Source organism: Cotesia glomerata, linkage group LG3, assembly GCF_020080835.1.
Source record: "Cotesia glomerata isolate CgM1 linkage group LG3, MPM_Cglom_v2.3, whole genome shotgun sequence".
NCBI lineage: Eukaryota > Metazoa > Arthropoda > Insecta > Hymenoptera > Braconidae > Cotesia > Cotesia glomerata.
Window position 1 is genome coordinate 19,902,209 of NC_058160.1, and position 19,956 is coordinate 19,922,164.

At 31.6% G+C, this 19,956-nt stretch overlaps 1 protein-coding gene across 11 annotated transcripts in view; it reads right to left on the reverse strand.

The window, feature by feature from the left end:
- Positions 1–19,956, reverse strand: part of LOC123260953 (ras-associated and pleckstrin homology domains-containing protein 1) — a 196,072-nt gene that overhangs the window by 23,525 nt on the left and 152,591 nt on the right. For 10 of the 11 annotated variants that reach the window (XM_044722357.1, XM_044722355.1, XM_044722358.1 and 7 more), the window contains one exon: positions 5,607–5,706. In XM_044722357.1, the coding sequence (XP_044578292.1) occupies positions 5,607–5,706 (100 nt within the window). Of the gene's footprint in view, positions 1–5,606; positions 5,707–9,588; positions 9,733–19,956 lie in introns of those variants that run through there. The other variant, XM_044722359.1, reaches the window with a different exon arrangement.

Here is a 19,956-nt window from a genome sequence, read left to right on the forward strand (position 1 = left end):
AAACGGCAAGCGCCAAGTTAAGCATAGTAATTTACGTGTTTAATATTAATCCAGTCACGTGAAAAATTTTAACATTTACTTATAGCAAGTATTCTACATATTAAAAGATATACTCAATAACTCAGATTTTTAATGACAAAAGTACTTAAACCACTGGACCATTTTTATAGAATCGTTAATGTAAATGGATGAATTCGAACATAAAAAGTACGAAGTTTTTTGTCGTAAAAATTTATCACAAACTCTAGTGTTTCTTACGAGTGTATATGCATACTACTAATAAGGTACAGCAGCTTTTTATATAAAAGACTTAGAACCCTATGCCACGGGATAAAATAATTTTTTATTTTTATTTTAAAAATAACTGGCTAAGCGATCACTACTCATAACTTATAATAACTGGTAATAAGCCGTGGAATTCACGGCGCTTATCTCAAAAATATGCCTAGGGCAGCTATACACTTGAGCTTAAGCACTAAACCAAGTTCAAGATGCAAGTTAATTTAATGCACTGTGAAATGAAAGAGAATATGAGAATGTGTGTATGATTGATTCAATCTTTAAGAATATTATGTATTAAATATACCACATTTTTTAATATAAATATAAACATGTAGGTGATTACGATTATAATTATTGTTTATTATATAAATTTAAATCTAAGTAGTTTGGCGTCTTGTTGGTGGAAGTTGCTTATATTGAGCGAACCGTGTAATCAAATACGTCGGCTGTATGGATCCTCGCTGGTCGACGCCGAGTTTTTGCTCGTAACATTCTTATTCCATCCATACCAGGATGCTTAAGTCGAACCGAGTGACGACAGTCAGTTAAGATTTGTCAGTTTAGTTATCCGTATGCTGTCGTTATCGATTTGCTTTTGTAAATACACTGTGAAAACTTCTACGGTTGTACCATCTGGGAATACTTTTTTTACTTTTAAACTTCACCCTTTTTTGTCGTTATACCTTTTGTTTTGGTAGCTTTCAGTGCGCAGTAATGCGAAAGCTAAAATCTCTTATAATTGAATAAGAAAAAACTTGCGGTTTTTAATTCGTTGCCAAAGAAGTTAAGATAATATGTACTTGCTTTATAGCTTGTTTGATCAATATGTCCTCCCTTCTTTAAGAGAGAAAATATTTTTACTCATTCATATTTTCATGGAAAAAATCAATGTCTTTTTACTAATTAATGATAATGTTTTTTCGTGTATACATTCTATTAAAAAATCCAATTACAAAATCAGTTATTTATAATTTAACAATCGATATGTATGTAACTATATCAACGCAATTATTAATTATTCATAAATATGTGTATAGAGCCTCATCTATAAATAATTAATATTGATTACTCGAATGTTACGAACGAATCATGTTAAATACAAACATCCATGTTATCGTAACGAGTATTAATGCATATATTTTTGTAAATTAATTATGAGTTTAATGTGTACAATACAAAAATTAATTTTAATGAAACTGTCGAAATATTTAATAGAAATATCAAACTCTGGCTGTTTTAATATATACATACGAGAAAGCTCATTGTAATCAAGTATTTATTGAAATTTACAATTTTCCAGAACGCTAATTATTTAATTGTTTTAGTAATGAATGGGCGGATACACGGAAACAATTTGTTTCCGTTAAACAAAACAACTCTTTGAACAAACGAATTTATATTTAATTTGTTTTTAATGAGAGCGAATGATTAAAAATGTACACTGAAAAAAATAATCGGTAGAGGTTACCGATTTTTTTTCGGTAGAGGCTACCGATTTTTCGGTAGAGGCAACCGATTAAAATCGGTAGAGGTTACCGATTTTTTTTTCGGTAGCAACTACCGATTTCCAATTGTTAGCCTCTACCGATTTTAATCGGTTGCCTCTACCGAAAAATCGGTATCCTCTACCGAAAAATCGGTAACCTCTACCGATTTACATTTACCAAAGAAATAGTTTTTGGGGCCTCTAACTAAAATATAAATGACCTCAACATGATTTTCATGTGGCAGGCAATCCTTTATTTATAAATTGATGTAACGTTTTCATTGTTGTCGCTTTTTGTTGCTATTGTAACCACTTTGGCAACGATTACCATCATGGGAACGGTTAGATATTATTAATTAAAATTTGTAAAAATATTGATTGATGAAATTTTCAATGATAAACATTTTGTCAGGAGCGTACTCAAATGAAAGATCTCGATGAGCGTAACATCAGGATGAGCTTATATCTTAAGAAATGTCAATAACTAGGAAATGACGTTGTATTTTGTCCACTGATAATATGTTTAACGATGAAAGCTCGTCCTGGTGATACACTTATCGAGATCTTTCATTTGAATACCCACACGAATTTTTTATATATTTTATATATTTTACAAATATGAAAAATATCATATATAAAATGTATGAAAAAAGTCGTGTGCGTACTCAAACGACAGGTTTTAATGGGAGCAACATCAGGATGAGTTTATATTTTAAAAAATGTCAATAATTAAGAAATGACGTTGTATTTTGTCCACTAATGATATTGTTAACGATATAAGCTCATTCTGGTGTTATACTTATCGAGATCTTTCATTTGAGTACCCACGCATTTTTGATATATTTTTTATATATACATATATAAAATATACATAAATATATGAAAAATTGATGTGGGTACTCAAATGAAAGCTATTGATGAGTGTAACATCAAGATGAGCTTATATCTTCAAAAACGTCATTAATTAAGCAATGACCGTGTATCTTGTGAACTAATGACATATTTTAAGATATAAGCTCATGCCGATGTTACACTCATTGAGACCTTTCATTTGACCCACATGAATTTTTTTTATATTTTATATATTTTACAAATATGAAAAATATCATACATATGAAATGTATGAAAAAAATCGTGTGCGTACTCAAATCAAAGGTCTTAATGAGAGTAATATCAGGATGAGTTTATACTTCAAAAAATGTCAATAATAAAAAAATGACTTTGTATTTTATCCACTAATGATATTTTTAACGATAAAAGCTTATTCTGGTATTACACTTATCGAGACCTTTCATTTGAATACTCACATGAATTTTTTATATATTTCATAAATAAAGGATTGCCTGCCACATAAAAATTATGTTACTACCACATGAAAATCATGTTGCTGTCACATGAAAATCATGTTGACATGTCATTTATACTTTAGTTATAGGCCCCAAAAACTATTTCTTTGGTAAATGTAAATCGGTAGAGGTTACCGATTTTTCTGTAGAGGCTACCGATTTTTCGGTAAAGGTTACCGATTTTTCGGTCGAGGCAACCGATTAAAATCGGTAGAGGCTACTGAGTGGAAATCAGTAGCTGCTACCGAAAAAAAATCGGTAACCTATACCGACTACCAATCGGTAGCCTCTACCGATTATTTTTTTCAGTGTAGAAAATATATTGGCTAGTTTGTAAAAGACATCGATGAAGTCACGTCGTTAAAACGTGAGACGATTTTATCGGAGTAAATGAGTGAGTCTTTGGATAAATAACCGAGGACGAGCAGAGGAATCATGAAACCACGAGACCGAGAGTAAATAATGTAAGAAAGAGAATAAAGAGAAGTAAAGCCAAGTATAAGGAAAAAGTACGATTGAGACACGCGTCAAAGTGGCGCGTTTTGTTGCTTAAGTAGACGCCGATCGGAAGCTGGAATCGCTAAAAAACGTATTACCAAATAAAATTAAACTAAATGAAAAATGAAGAAAATGAATAAGAGGGTGGAAGTTTGTTGAATTATCGACGAGGTTTCACCGCATACCAATACAAACTCTTCAGCTCATACTGATACTAGTTTAACAACGCGCATAAATCCCCCGATACGACGTGAAAGTTTTATCATTTTTTATAAACAATATATGTATGTTCGACAATGCACACGTACAAGAGTCGAGAGGCCGAGTTTTGAGATTAAAGATAACCAGTTAACCAAGTACAATCGATCCCATCCCCTAAGGCGATTGGCTATGGTACTGTGACTTTGGTTCACCGATGCTGAATCAGAGGTAAATGAAATTTACGGGCTAAGCAAACTTAAAAGTTTCAACAATACTATTCAGAGATTGTCTATGTGTATAACGATACAATACCTGCTGGCTTTATCCGTTTAAATATGTTTACTTTTTTTTCGATTTATTGCCGCACAAATATTATTTATTATCACAGTCCATTTTGTTTTTCTATTTTATATTATTTATAGCGAAAAATTGTCTCTTAATCCATGCACTTTCTAGTTAAATTGAGTTTGCGATAAAAGCGCAATATTTGAACTGGGATACATTTGAATAATATAAAATACAAAATTGTCATCTCTGAACTTTTAACATTAAATTTTAACATTTTTATAAGCGTTAAAAGTGAAAAGTTTTTTTAAAAATGCTTTTATCAATATTATGTAATAATCTATTTGATAATTTGGGTAACTGTTTGGAGAGGTAGGTTTTATCTGAAAAAAAAAATTATTTGATCCTATGTCTTCTGAGTATTAAATATAATTAAAAGTAGTTGACATAGCAATTTTTTTAATTAAAAATTAACTTGAAACAATAAAACCTTAAAGTCAAGGTAATACTCTGCCATTAGTAGCTACACGGAAAAAAAAATATTGTTAAAATGACTATCCAACGTATCCTCAAATGACGTTTCCTTAAAATAACGATCCGGATTTCTGATTTAAGGATTCATTTGTTTACTTAAAAGCATACAGAGAATAGCTCTTGTAAATATATGTAGTTTCGTCAAAACAGGAAACTGTTTCGTTAATGTGAGGATCTGTATAGTTGAATTAACTAAATGTAACGCTAAAATAATGATATGGATCGTCATTTTGATGATCCGCTGTATAGCTGAATTGGCTATACAGCGCATATCTCTAAAAAAAATGACTATACGGCGTATAGTCAGAATAACGATACATATCCTTATTCTAACGATATTTTTTTCTCCGTGTACTCGTAATCGAGGTGATATCAAGTCAAATTGCTTCTTTTAATGAAACGAACCTAAGAACTGAGCTTGAATTTTGATTTTATTTTTATTCTCGTCTTTATTAAATTATTTATTGGAAAAAAAAAATAAGAGAACGTAATTAGAAAAATAAATTAGATGTATTTTCGTTGATGAAAATAATGACTACTACTAATTGCCCATTAACTTTCAGGAAGTGTTTTTTTAGTTGAGATAATCAATCAACAAGACGTAGGATTGATTTGTGTAAAAAAACGGAGACTGTTAAATGTAGTCAGAGGGAAGCTAAATGTAGGGTGAGAAAAAAGCTGAATAATCATCGGGAATCGGTCAATGTTAGAGTGCGGTCGATTTCCCTGTCTTGTGACATCATGAGAGAGAAAATTTCTTATCTAAGAGGGTCCCTAATACTTTGGTCATAAGTATGGATTAGGGATAGCCTATGCTGTATCTAGAATTTTTTTTCTTTAACCTCAATGTTAGGTACAAGTAAAACAAAAAAAAATAAAATGAAAAGAAAAAAATGTTTTTTTTTTTTTAGTTTCGAAAGATTATCATTGTTTATCATAAAGATTTGTCTTGAGTAAAATAGAAAGAAACTTACCTTCGAGATTGGCCATTGAAAACCGGTAACTATCAATTCTCGGTGTATTGATGTCTGAATTAAAGGGCCTTAAAGTTGCTGAGCTCACATTGTCCAAACCCTTTAACAAACAGAAAATGAACATAAAATTAGATTAATATATTTTCAAAAATGACTTCCAATGTTTGGTAGCAACCAAACGTTAAAAATTTCATCAGCTTAAGTAAAACGAATTTTCCAATATCATATCTCTCGCTGACTTTTGTAAAATATCTATCAAAGAGTTTCACGTGAACGCGCCTGTTACCAAAAGCACCTCGCTTTCATCGACTTTTGTGCTCAAATCCTTCAAGCACCCGACAGCCTAGCAAATGTGATTCGAGGCTCTCCAACACCCATCAATTTCCGGCTCTTTAGGAGTTTCCATTTTCTCTCTTACACTGTACATCCTAGATGTGATTTTCCGGCTTCTGTGTAACGATGGATAGTAATAGACATACACCGCAGCTGATACAGCGATGTTCATCATTCAATGCTTCAAAGCGCTAAGATTGGAGCCTCAAGCGACAGAAGAGAATTCATTTACCAAACTTTACTTCTATCACGCTTTTTAAGCGTTCGAAAAATGAAATAAAGTTGTATCGGTTTCATAAAACTCTCTCAAAGAAACTTTTTCGTGGAAAAGTAACGCAAAAAGTTTAAAAACCTTGAATTAATATGAAATAAAAAATATATATATATATATATATATATATATATATATTTATCAACAGTATTAAAAGTAAGGAGTTTATATTTCTTGGTACTATACAATGTAGACGGAATGATGTCGCAAGAATGTCATATAGTTAGTTTTCCGATACGATAGATGATAATCTGACGAGCAATAATAGTATAAGCTTCCGCGTTTTGAACCATTAACCGTGAATAATAGGAACCTAGTTGGTTCGAAGAGCATGTAAGTACGGATGAATGACTAATTAAGTGGGAGGCATATCAGAGGGTTCACAAAGTCGCGTGGCTACTTGGCCTACTCATAAATAGCATCTTTTTTTCTTCATCCATCCCCTAGATTCGTTTGCGGTTAAGCTGAAAGATGTACTTACAAAAAAAAAAAAATATAAAAAACTAGTTTACTAGCATGCATGTGACCCCAATAGCTACAGAGAATTTATTCTTAAGCTTTGAATGCAACCGACAGCTTCAAGGGCCGTTTCTCTCGGGAATGTTTTTCTCATGCGACTCTTCTGCTTCTGTACTGATCTCTGAAGGATCTATGTGACTATGCGACTCACTAATGCAACAGACTCTACGAGTATTGAACGCTAAGAAGGTTTATCTTCCCGATCTATGTTCATGGAAATACACTAGTCTTCATGTTTTGGTCAATGTTTCTTTCTAATGATCCTCCATCCTACATCAACAGCAGCAGTCCTGAACAATGTCGCTAAATAATTCCCTCGCAGAGGTATAAACGTTACTGCAACGTTTATACAAGAGTAAATAAGATTGTTTAATCAATGAGCTCATCATTGCACTCACTACTCACTACAAACGAGCTTTATAAATTTATAATATTGTTTGCATATATTCTTGATAATGCTATCTTGTTAAAGTGTAAGCAAATAAATTTGTACAATTATCTATGTTCAGAGGTTTAAATTAATATAAACAGAGTAGCAAAGCAGTCTCTTTGATGAAAAAAGCTAGTCAGCTAATTACTTGGTAAAAACCGGGATTTTACCTGAATTTAGGAATGCTGGTCCAAGCACGGATATGTTTATGGAAATATGGAGTTGGTTTGCTTACATTAGCATTTACGATAACAAATTTCCATCATCCAGCGCTCATGAGATGCCTGCTTTGCTATTTTCCGAGATTTAAACAAAAAGATAAAGATATGTAAAAAGGTGGACGGTCATATTTATTTTCGAAGTGTTTGTTCTTGTAAGATAGGAAGCAAGATTGATAATCTGTACTCAAGTACATGGCCACTGAGAAATAGAATACAAGTTTCTTAGACAGACAAATTTATTATAAGTTTTTATGTTATGATCTGGTTCTTTTTATCACCGGTTTGTGAATGTACATTTATATTTTATTGAAATTTTGCTGTGGATGTTTTGTGAGCAAAATAAAGGCTACACCCACCTGTCATTCTTTAGGAATGCACATAAAATTGCTGAAATTTCCGTCATTGATGTAAAGAAATAGGAAATGTATTTAATGCATAAGCCACCAGAAAAAGTTTGTGTACGCGGAAACAGATACAGATATCAATACACATACATATATGGATTGTAAGTTATTGGTTTAACGTTTAATGTCTGATGTAATAATATTAAAACGAGAGATTACGTGTGGGAGTACAAGAGACTGAGGTAAAAGCACTGGGCCAGCAGGCATAACAATTAGATCCAACCGGATAAGCTGACTCTTCCGGTAATGTGAACTCCGTGGATAGTTTTTTCATGCAGTACGTTTACCTCGTTGATATCTTTTATAAATAATTTTACTGAAGAAAAAGTAAAAATAAAATATTAGATAAAAAGTTTTATATGATAATAAAAAAAAAGACACAAGGTTTATTTATAATTTCTTTTCTTTAGGTTTTCTGGAGCATTATGTGTAATGTGAATTTACCACAAAGAGGTGAACCCTATGGGATATTGTTTTCTTCCCACCGTCACGTTTACCGGTTGGAAGCATAAGCGAGACTTGAATCCGTGATAAACGCCGTTAGAAGCAACCGAACGTGATCCATGTACTGACTATACTCTGATGTGTTGTTGTTTTTTATCATTTTTTCGTTCCTTTTCAAAGTGTTGAACCGACAAAAACTAAAAAGTTATAAAGTTTTTTTTTCTCTATAAAAAAAGAAGGAAAGTGTTAACGTACTTGCTGAGGAAAATTGTTTGTTGAGTTTTTAAAGTGAATTAAAAGCAAAAAATAAACGTTTACTCAAGGGAGAAAGTTATTTAATTTCAAATCGCTTACGTCGTGTTGGATTATGCAATTCCGGAGCTAGATGAAAGCTTTAATTTTTCACACTCCCCACGGTATATTGTCCGAATGCACCAAGTATGAGTACGAGATACAGTGTATTACACGGGGCAAAAAGAAAAATATAAACACTCTTGGGTCCCCTTGTGTTTGACTCCGAAATTTTTTTTCTCCCTCAGGCATTTCGTTGTGTAATATAGGACATTTTCATCAACTCTATTTCAAATGGTAAACTTATTTACTTAAAGAACCTTTTCTTTATTTTATTTTAACCCTTTTTTATCCAAACAAATGATATAAATAATTAGTTAGTTTAATTATTTTCATGAAATCAAAGTGTTTAATGCAAAGCTAGCAGTTCAAATTTATCTTTATCGAGTAAAATCTTTATCACACTAAAAAAATTGGTCTAAACTGACAGTTTGATCTCAAAGGAACTTTAAAAAATCCCAGACATTACTTTACTTTTTGTTTTATACCACCTCGGTGTAAATCTTGTGAGAAAAGTCAAGTGATTCGTACGCAAGTTGTGTTAAAGTCTCTCTAGAGATACCTTTATACCTCTTGACATGTTTTTCGGTGCTTGATATTTTCTTTTTATAAAAAAAAATTAAAATAAGATTGATCGATGTCATTCTTAAACTACCATATAATTGCAAAGCTAAATCCAACACATGAGCAACAATCTATAAGTAGATATAAATGAGAAGATATAAGGAGGGTTAATAAATAATCCTCAGTGACAAGTTATAGCAATTAGATTCAAGTTTGTAGCAGGTGTTCGCGGTCACGTGATGACATCCTTCCTACGTGCCGTGATCTTTAGTGTCTTCTCTTATTTTCTACCTACGCGTTTTTCTTTGTCTGTCAGCTGGAAGGGTGGTAAAAGTAACTCCTAACAGTTGCGAAGCTTTCTAAATTCACGGATAACTAAATCTACTTTGCATAATCCCATGCAAATGTATTATGGCTTCTTGCAATAAACCAAGCATATACTTACATCTATTTGAACTTTGTGGCTCTTCCACGACCGAAATAATCTGTCCATTTTGATAAGTTGTGATTAACTCTTCTTAAAAAACACTTTAGATTACTTTTTATCAAACACTTTTATCATCTTTGATATTATAGTGAGCTTTTTGAAAGTTTTTATTGAAAAAGTTTACGGACGGTTGTATTTTGATTTTATGTGACTGAATAAATTATAAAAGTTGTTTATTATAAAAAGTAAAAACAAAATTTATAAAAATGTTATTAAAAAATATTATGCTGTTATTGAGTATCACAACAAGCCAGAGAGAATATACAGCAAAGTAATCGCTTGAGATGGACGGTCAGCAACCCTCAAAGCCGGTCGTAGGACGGAGTTAGTCCGAATACTGGATGTTGTCCCGCGAGGGATTCAGCGTGGAGCCTCAACTGCGTCCTCTACTCCTCTGATGTTTTTGCCTCCCTCTTTTGCTTATATGCTCTTGTAAGCTCAGCTTTTCTCACTCACTCACTCACGCGGTAAGCTACCTAGTTGTGCTTTTTATGCGCATGTGCAGCTATCGATTCCGCGAGAGTTCCCGCAGGATGTCAGATTCCCTACAGGAAAACTGTTCTGAGCATATACTCAATGCTTTTGATATATCTGTGTACATATCTTTTGAATCCGGTGTGTCTTTTACGTTAAAGTGACTCGAATTGGTTAACTTATATTACTCTAGTAGTGATATGTATGTTGTGTGGTACATGTTACAGGGTAGTGTTAGTCCTGAAATTCCAGAGTTACAAAGTTGAAAGCCAGTGTGAACTTAGGTCTGTTGGTTGACCGTCAGAATGACCGCGAAACCACGATCTACTATCCGAGAGTAAGTGCCGAGAACAAATAACGAGAACAATCTCTTGTAAGATTTATGAAGAGTAGTAAAGTATAACGAGGAATATTACTATCAAGTATAATATTCAACAGAAGGATCCATTTTTAATAATAGTTAAATTGTTATTATTATTAATTTATTTGCAATTTTCATGTAATTTCATTTATTTTTCACTTTGAACTTTTCTACTTTTTTTTTTTTTCACTTTCACTCCGATTTCGTTACATAGTTAGCAATTTAATAAAAACAATCCGTGAAAACATTGATTCTAATGTTGCCAGATCTGGGCATATCTGGCTATTTATTAATTTATAGATAAAAATTGGTTTCGTAATTAATAAAATTAAAAATCGATGTAAGATAAGCTGTTTAGGAGATTAAAAGAAAAAAAAAAAAAAAAAAAAAAAAAAAAAAAAAAAAACTTAACACCTCAAACTCAACTTACTTATAAAGAGACGATTTATCGATCATGCGCCCTTCGTCGGAGATTTTCAACACTACTTTAGGTAGAAAAATTATATATAGGCATTACAGTGATTCGTTTTAAACGACTATTTGTTTTCTCCAGCAAAATATTTTTCTCTATACTGAAAAGAAATTCCCTGATAATTTGAGCCATTAATATTAATTCTAAATAATTTTGAGAAATATCGAGTGATGAGTTTTATTAAGTTAATTTTTGAAATTAATTTGTAAACTGCTCTATACCCTTTAAACGATACTTTTTAGCGTTTTAATGGGCCATATCAAGTCATGTCAAGATATATCAAGCCAGATATGGCCTGATATGTCCAATTTTCATACTAGACTATATGTGGACATATTAGGATGTATCAACAAATTTTTTCATTAGAAATGAATCCTTTGTAAATTGGACTATGGTCTATTGAAATTTCCAAATATTTCTAGTGTTTAAAGTCACGTTTCACTTTCTATGATGAAGGTTTGACATAATATTCCTTCTAAACGCCTTATGGAGGCATGTCTAAATTTTCCTAAGAAAGGGCTTAACGTGGTTCTTATCGGAAATGTCTTACATCATCCTAATGAGGCCTCAATGTTACCTGGGGATAAATGTCATGATGAAGCCTCATAAATAAGATCTCTCGTGATACAAATTACAATCTAAAATACAAAAGAACTTGGTAGATCATTTCAACCAATATGTTATCTACAAGTCATTAATCTCGGGTGCTGCCGAAATACTTAACAATACCAATCTGACAGTGAAGAAAGTCTTTAAGAAACAGGCGGTTACTTCTACAAATTCAATTTAGAAAAGATTTATCCAAGCTGTCTAAAGACGTTGGACTGTTGGACTTCAAAACTAACTTGCAAAACAGGTCCATCAATATGAGAACACCTATTAAAATTAACATAAACTGTTGTTGACCATGAGTTGTTATTATAATGGCATTATATTATAATTCTAATTAGACCTAAAAAATGTTTATATTGTATATTTGTATTTTTCCGTTATCTGTATTGAAGATTTAAAGAGACTAAATAGATGATTTAAAATTGGAAAATAGCAACATAAAAAAAACTATAACAATAGCCCAGACAACTATTGAAAATATATACTTTTTTTTTTTATTTTCTTCTGATGCAATTTCTACTGGTGAATTGATGGAAACTCGGGAAATAAATGTAAACAGTATATTCGGAATAACACATCGAGGTGTGCAATGTTTTCCAAACACTCAAAATAAAATTTAAGAATGGTTTTTCAATGTATATTGGTATATTTACATTAGGAAAAATATAAATTTTTTATTAAAACTTTTTATCTTTACCTTTATGAAAGTAATATCAAAGAAAAATATTCAAGTGTAATTAAAAATGTATACAGCAAAAGAGAATGAGTGTTAATGAATAACAGCTCAATTAACTTTGATTTAATTTATATAGTTATATAATGGCTGGCTGGTTCTATAATTTCTTCAGCACATTTGTTTTGCCACCCGTTACCCGTTGTCCCTGTGTAACTTTGTCTAAGCATCGTAAACGAACACCAACATTACGTTATACATATTATGATCTTTCTATTAAAGTGAGAAAATTGTATGTTGTATTTTTATACAACACGACCTAAAAACTACTGTGCATAATATTAACAATAACACTGGCAGCTATATAGAATAAACAGCAACAGCGAAATGGTGGTTAACCAACCATACTTTCTCGGTACATATTACTTACAGTCACTCAGATGTCACATCTAAATAAATTCACTCGTGTATGTTGGATTATATCATATATATTTAAACTTTAAGATAAAATTCCTTTTTTTTTTTTTTTTTTTTTAAATAAAATGAAAAATAGTCTTGTAATGATGTGAAAAATTCTTCAAGATAAAACTTATAAAGATACTTGAAAAAGAAAAACAACTTGACACCGGAAATATTGATAATCCCGGAAGACTCCCAAAGTTTCCCCCTTATAAAGGAGAAAATATTTCATACAATCTAGTTCACAAACTTCCGGTATTTTTTAATATATTTGATTGAGAATCAATAAATCTTTCTATACATCAGTACAAAATGGAAAAATAAAAAATATAAGGTATAAATCAGCTTCAGAGTTTGCTGGAGTCTTTGGTAGATATCAAATGTGAAAACTCAAAAGTTGTCAAGCTTTTAGTTTAAATACACGCGGGAAATGATCCAATTCCCATTTTTGCCAAAAGTGAAACAAGCTTGAAAGTTCATTTTATACTGAAATGACGTATGACGACACTAATGGTTCATCTAAAACGTGAGCGTCAAACATTTTATTCGGTCTATTTTTTTTAAAACTGAACAAACAACTTTGCCAATATTATTATTTTAAATATAAAATGAATTAATAAAAAAAAAAAAAATGACTTTTACAGTTGAATCTGAAATTTCGGTGATTCCTATGTGTGTAGTCTTCAAATCAGATATTCAGTTCTTGAATTGATATTAAATATTCGTTTAGTATATATTGCGGAAGGAAAATAAAACTAACATAAATAAAATTTTTCAATGGAATTTCCTATCTTTCGCTTTTATGCGATATTGCGAAAAATTAAAATTTTTTAACATAATTTCATTTGATGTCTGGATTCATTACTGTTAATTCAGACTTTATTTTATCTCTGTATTACTTTTTTAACTTAACTACTTTATTCTCATTATTTTACAATTCTCTCTCTTCTATATTTTTTTATTTGCAAAGGCATTAGTACATTTTGTTTCGACTTTCGTAAAAAGGAGACAGGATAAGTGAATTGAAGTTAAATTTGCATAAATATTAATGAATGCTTTTTTACTAATTTCAAAAATTGAAAACTGTAGAATCTTTAGATAAAATTCCAACATCATTTGATTAAACTGGAGTGCTCGTAAATGCAGAGCACTAAAAGTATTTTGAGATTTTTTATTTGCAGGTTGAAATTGAGGTTACTTCGCATAGCTTTTACGATGCGTTTGTACTTTGGTTAAAAACCAGCAATACACTCTTAGAATCTCAACAGCATTTGCTCTTCACGACACAACTATAAATATGCTAGCCTGACCCTGGTAATTTTTTTGTTTTTATTTTTTTTTTTGCTCTTCTTTTGCTCCTTGTCTTTCTTATTGGTGAATGTATCACCGTGAAAAGTCGTGCACTCAATGCTTCTTCCTCTTTGGATCTTACAAGGGCTCGACGTGACGAGAAAAGTTCGCCAGACGATACCAACCAAAAAATAAAATAAGATCTTCGAGGGCAAATCGTGGCACACAAGAAATTACTTTTGGTGCTGAAGAATATCAGTTTAAAATAAGATGCTAAAAAAAATAAAAAACAGTTACCGCTTTTGCTGCATCTTTTTATCGCCTAAAATGCCAAGAGAATTGATTTATTTCATTAAAATGGAAAAATGATAACGACTTTTTTGTCAGAAAAGAAGACTTTAATGCCGTTTGTTAGTCCGGGTGAACTAATTGGTGCACAATTGTGTTACTTCAACATTACATCATACTATTGAGCTGAGAGAAAACTTTTTATCTGATAAAGCATGATTAAAATTCAAGATTCCAGTGAAACTTTTAATCAGCATTTAATCTATTTCTTGACAATATGAGGGTGATGTTTGTTCGTTAACTGTTGATAAGCACGTTCATCTGATGTCGTTTTCAGTATATGTAAGAAAAACCCAACCAAAGAATAATAAGTACATTGTATACTGTAAATAAATTCAGACGGGTATATATCGTCGCATCTTATCACGTTTATCACAACTCAAGACTCTTGTCTGCACAATATACGTGCAGCTTAAGTTTGGAAGCCATTTTAAAAGTGCCAAAAAGTAGAAATAAATTAAAGAAATATAAATATAAATCTATGTACACCATTAGTTGAGTTACAGAAGAAATATAGTAAAAGGTCGTTGATACTAGCACAGAAAAGTAGCTCCGGAAATAGTAAATGGTTTTATGCCCGGCGGCTTTATTACGCTCTGCTGTATGTGAGGGATATGGATGCAAAGTTCGTATATTGATTGACAGGGTTCATATCGTGAATTAAATCCCTTGATTACTTCCTTTTTCTATCTCAAGTTTTTTATCCTCATGCGGTATACATCACTGAAAAATTAAACTTCCTTTTCCAATAGAAATCGACCATTATGATACCACGCCACGAAATTAATGGAACCCCTTAAATTCAGAGATTGACATTTAAATTCAATTATATAGGGTTTAACTAATTTCTGAGAAGTTAGTCCTCATGGATAGAACATAAAACAATAAACGGCAAACTATTGTCCTTAGAAATATATGTACCGTAAACTCTTTTGACATGATAGAAGAAATATTGAATCAAAGGGGCTGAGATAACGAGAATACAATCTAATGTAAGAGATGATTAATTGGTTGCTGGAATAAATAATAATTGTAAGATTTAGATTGATAAAGTCCAGACTTCTTGTTAATACAAGGATGTTTCGGTGTTTATTTGTAGGTCATCCAAATTGCTCGATCATATTCTTGGATACTTTATGTATTCGTACAACTCAACAACTTTTGGAGTTTACTGATAACGATTGAGAGTAGACGTCGATCGGTTAAATTAAATACAATAAAAAGTCAAGTGTGCTGAAGTTTATCTCGATAAATTGACAAGACTGAATTGATGGAGCTATATCAGCTGACATACTCAATCTTATTGTTTTTATTTTTTTATCTGTACTAGATCATCGATTCACCAATGCAAGCTCGTATTCTATACGTTCCATTTAGGAATTGGCTGATTTCTGCATAGGATATCAAGGATCAAGGGAAGAGAAATTTGATCTTTCAAGTGTATTACTGGGGTCAAATTAACCCAGATTCAGCTAAAGCTTCATCCATATATCACATAAATTTTTCAATCGTAAAAGTATCAGAAGATTAATGATGTGATGAAAAATATTTTCAAATATCCTAATGCATTTCACTAAATTGAAATTCAAGGACCAGAAGTTCGTTTCGTTTGATTTTTATGATTTATTCTATACTAATACTTTAAATTGATTTCTCAAGGACCAATTTGATTTTAAAATTACTGATCAGTAATCAAATGAAAAATGGTTTTTGATGATGATGATGATGATGATAAAGACAACATTTCTTTGTCGAATTGTTGAAATAACAAAGATGGCAGTATTGTCAATCGCATAAGAAAAAAATTTATATGTATTATTCTTTTGAACAGCGGCAGGAAACGAGTAATGAGACTTGAGCTAGGGCCGATTCTTTTTTAATTGACCGCGCCCTATCTCTTTGTTGTCCTATTGAAGGTTAAATTATACTCGAGACAATTAGCTTAAAACTTACATTAGCTCAGCCAAAAAAGTATCGAGCAACCATGTATAAAGGTTTAAATTCATTAAACAAATTAATAATTACATGCGTCTTCTAATAAATCCTAAATAAGATAGTATTACAAAAAAATTATTCACGTATTTGTAAACTTAAATTATAATCGTGCGTTGCAAAAGCACAATTGAATAGGACGAACTCTTTAGTTAAAGTTTTCAAAAAACTGATCACGTTCTTGTGTGCGACCTATCAATACTGCGGAAACGGAAGAAACCGCAGAACATGGTAAAACTACCGCAGTATCTAACTTCTCTTTAGTACTCTATAGGTACCAATTCGTTTATAATACACACTTTCTATTTCAAAACTTTAATCAAAGTATTATAAAAAATCGATGTACACATGGAGAAACGTCACAACCCCAATCGAGTTATTTGATTGACGTATTCTTCCATTTCAACCCAGTCTATGAATTTATAAGTTCTAAAAAAGTTACTACGTTGTACTTTTATTCAAGTACCTTAAAATAGAATAGACGTTGATTTTTCTACCCTCAATAATAAGTATTACCAGACGACCTTGAAGACTCAACAATCTCATTACTTTTTTTCGCTTGTCACTCAATACATTACATTAGAATGTTATTCAGTGGTTTTTCGCTACTCAGGAAATCGAAAAGCTTCAGGTAAACAGTCGACCAATCTTCTTTGTTATCACTATTGTCATCTATCGTTCGATACTTAATGTTTTTTATTTTTCGTTGATAGAGGAAATGCCTGTCCAGAATGTTGAAGACAAGAACAATATTTTGACAAGCTTTTAAGTTATTATTCGGGCCATGGTCACTTTCAATCATAATTTCATAAATCAATGAAATGTCATCCGATAAAATAACAATCTAAATGTTTATATTGCGCCACGATACTTTTAGATTAAATATGGTTGACATGAAGAAAGGAGGTATTGCATATTTGCACTTGAAATGAGCTGCAATCAACTTAAAAATGATGTAGCGTATTAGATTATGATTGGCATGAGCATATCAAGAATTTATTGAAGCCACGAGATAAAATATTGTTTCGTATTCGGTCGTGTCATATTAACTTTCGAATGCATAATATGGCTTTTTCCACGTGTAATACTCTCCAGACTCTGCATATGCGAAAATATAAATCAAAAGAACGAAAATATAATAATATAGAGGCGAAATATATTTGCTGGATAATGTTTTTATAATAACTTTATGTTTAAGTAGAAACAAGTATGAGTTATAGCAGGGATACAATATTTCTATTTATAACAAATCACTGACGCCGTATTCTCTAGTTTCCTGTTTCTCTGATACACATACCAATAGGGGTTCGCTAGTTCTCTTCAGTGAAAAAAAAAAATTGACAGTGTGTGTAAAAATAAAATCCACGACAAATAAATTCCGGGAGAAATTAATTTAAAAGTGTACATAGATTTCTCTATTTTTATGAATTCTTCGGATAATTAACTATGGATCTTCGATCGTATCATGTATGCTGGAACTTTAAGCGAAGCGTCAGTTGACGCTTATTCTAAGATTAGCTGATCGTCGGAGAAAACCGGCTCTATATTTATCGAACATGGGCGTTCTAATTGCCGGTGCAACACACCAGCGGCAGTAAAGATATTCTTGACGATGTGATTCAAGTACACTAAGGCCATTGAGCTTATTCATCCACGTTTTAGTGTTTTATTAAATACTATGCCTTACATGTGTTTAATAAACTTTAAATAGGGTTCAATCAAAATTAAATTCACTGATCTAGCCTAGTCTGGTACAACTTTATTCAAATTTTCTTTAGAAGTTACATTCGAGCTAGAAAATTTCAATCTTTTTAACCATCTTCTAACAATTTGCCGACAAAGAGTGAAAATCATGTCTAGAATTATGAAATAGATTGCTGCTATTTATCAGCTAACACGCCTTTTGATTTCTAGATTTTGTACGTTTATTGCTGCTTTGAAAAAAAAGAAAAAATTATATTTAAAAAGTTATTTATTTTGATGAACTATAAAAGAAACGCCTTCTCTCATAAACGACATCCGAACTACTGCAGACGAAGACCGTAAAAGCGTACTACTTGAAAATGATTTCATTTCCGTGATATTTTATTTTTTCGTTTCTCATTCATTCTATTGATGAATAGAAGAAACGTTTACGTTTATTTGCAGTTAAATTTAATAGTGCTTTGAAAAAAGTCATTGAATGATGAAATATTTTTTAGGGTTTTAAGAATTGTTAGTAATTATTTTTGTAAGTTTATTTTACAACATTTAGCTGATTCATAAAACGAAAATAAACTTGAGGATTTAATGATCCGAAATGATCTCGTTTTTTTAATCAACTATTGGCAGCTATAAAACGATCAGTAAAATAGGCAAGCCGAAACGATTCCATTGGTCGTGAAAACGTTTTTTAAGTGTGGTCAGAAGAACTAACGCGTGAAAGAGGAAAAAATAAAACTGTAAAAGGTAAGTCATTTAAGTATAAGAAATTCAAATAAAAGTAAAGAGGACCAAAAGAATGACTCATCGATGGTGGTCGAAAAAACCGGCAACTACAAAGCGGCTAACGAAGACGCGGGTGGCAGCCAGTCGATTTCTCGTTCTTTACTACAGATATACATCACATGGTTTTGTTTAGACCATTCAAATCGGTGATCCTGTGCTTTTTAGAAATCCAACGACCCCTACCGCTCGAACCTCATCGCTGACAGGCCTCTAGACTGTAGTCTCTAAATTTTGCTCGACAAAATATGAAAAAGTCACCAATGCATCCAAAACTTATTGCGTTTCTCAGGGCCTTACAGCTATATGCAATCGGTATTGTTTTGAGTATTGTCAGACTACCTGCTGGTCTACTATTTAATTTTAACTCAACACACATATGCACATGCATGACCGAACGAGCAACCAAGTAGAAGGTATAGTTGCGATATGAATCGAATATTTCTCTCACGGTGGTCACATTTTTTCTTTCCCAAGTACTTTATGAGTTCTCAAGCGAGATCTCATGAATACTTAGAAAAGGATCTTTAATATTAATGCTCCAAAAGTCGGAGAGACTAAGTGTGAATTATAAAATTAATATTTCAAAATAAATCAAGAAAATTACTTGGCTGATTAATTTTCTGAATAAAAGTTTTTGTCTTTTTGCATCTGAATCATTCATAAATCCAAGATTCAAGTGATAAAATATTTTCAAGTACGTGGATAATTTATGATCCTATTAACAAAAGATACAAGTGTTATTATCGAAGCGGTCGTATCACTATAGAAAATATTGAGGAGATTGTCAATAATATCACTTCTCCTTGGGGTATGTATGTTTAGTATCATAAAAATCGTAGAGGGAAAAGGTCCTGTTGAGAGCTGTACTTTGATGATTTACCCTAGTGGAAAATTAGAGGGTGTTACTTTCAACAGGAGATTGATGACTCTAACACTATTCTAACAAGGACCCTAAAATTTTTATTTTAGTTCACCGTATGTAAACATTTCATTCCACCTTGCTGTAAATAAAAGATTTAATTTTATTATACTTTTGTACACACTTTTATATCTTTACTATGCTACTTAGCTTTGAGTTTAATGTAAATAAATATTAAATGATAAATAAAAGTTTTAAATTGAGAGAAATTTTTCAGTTTAATCAAAGACTTTAGTTAA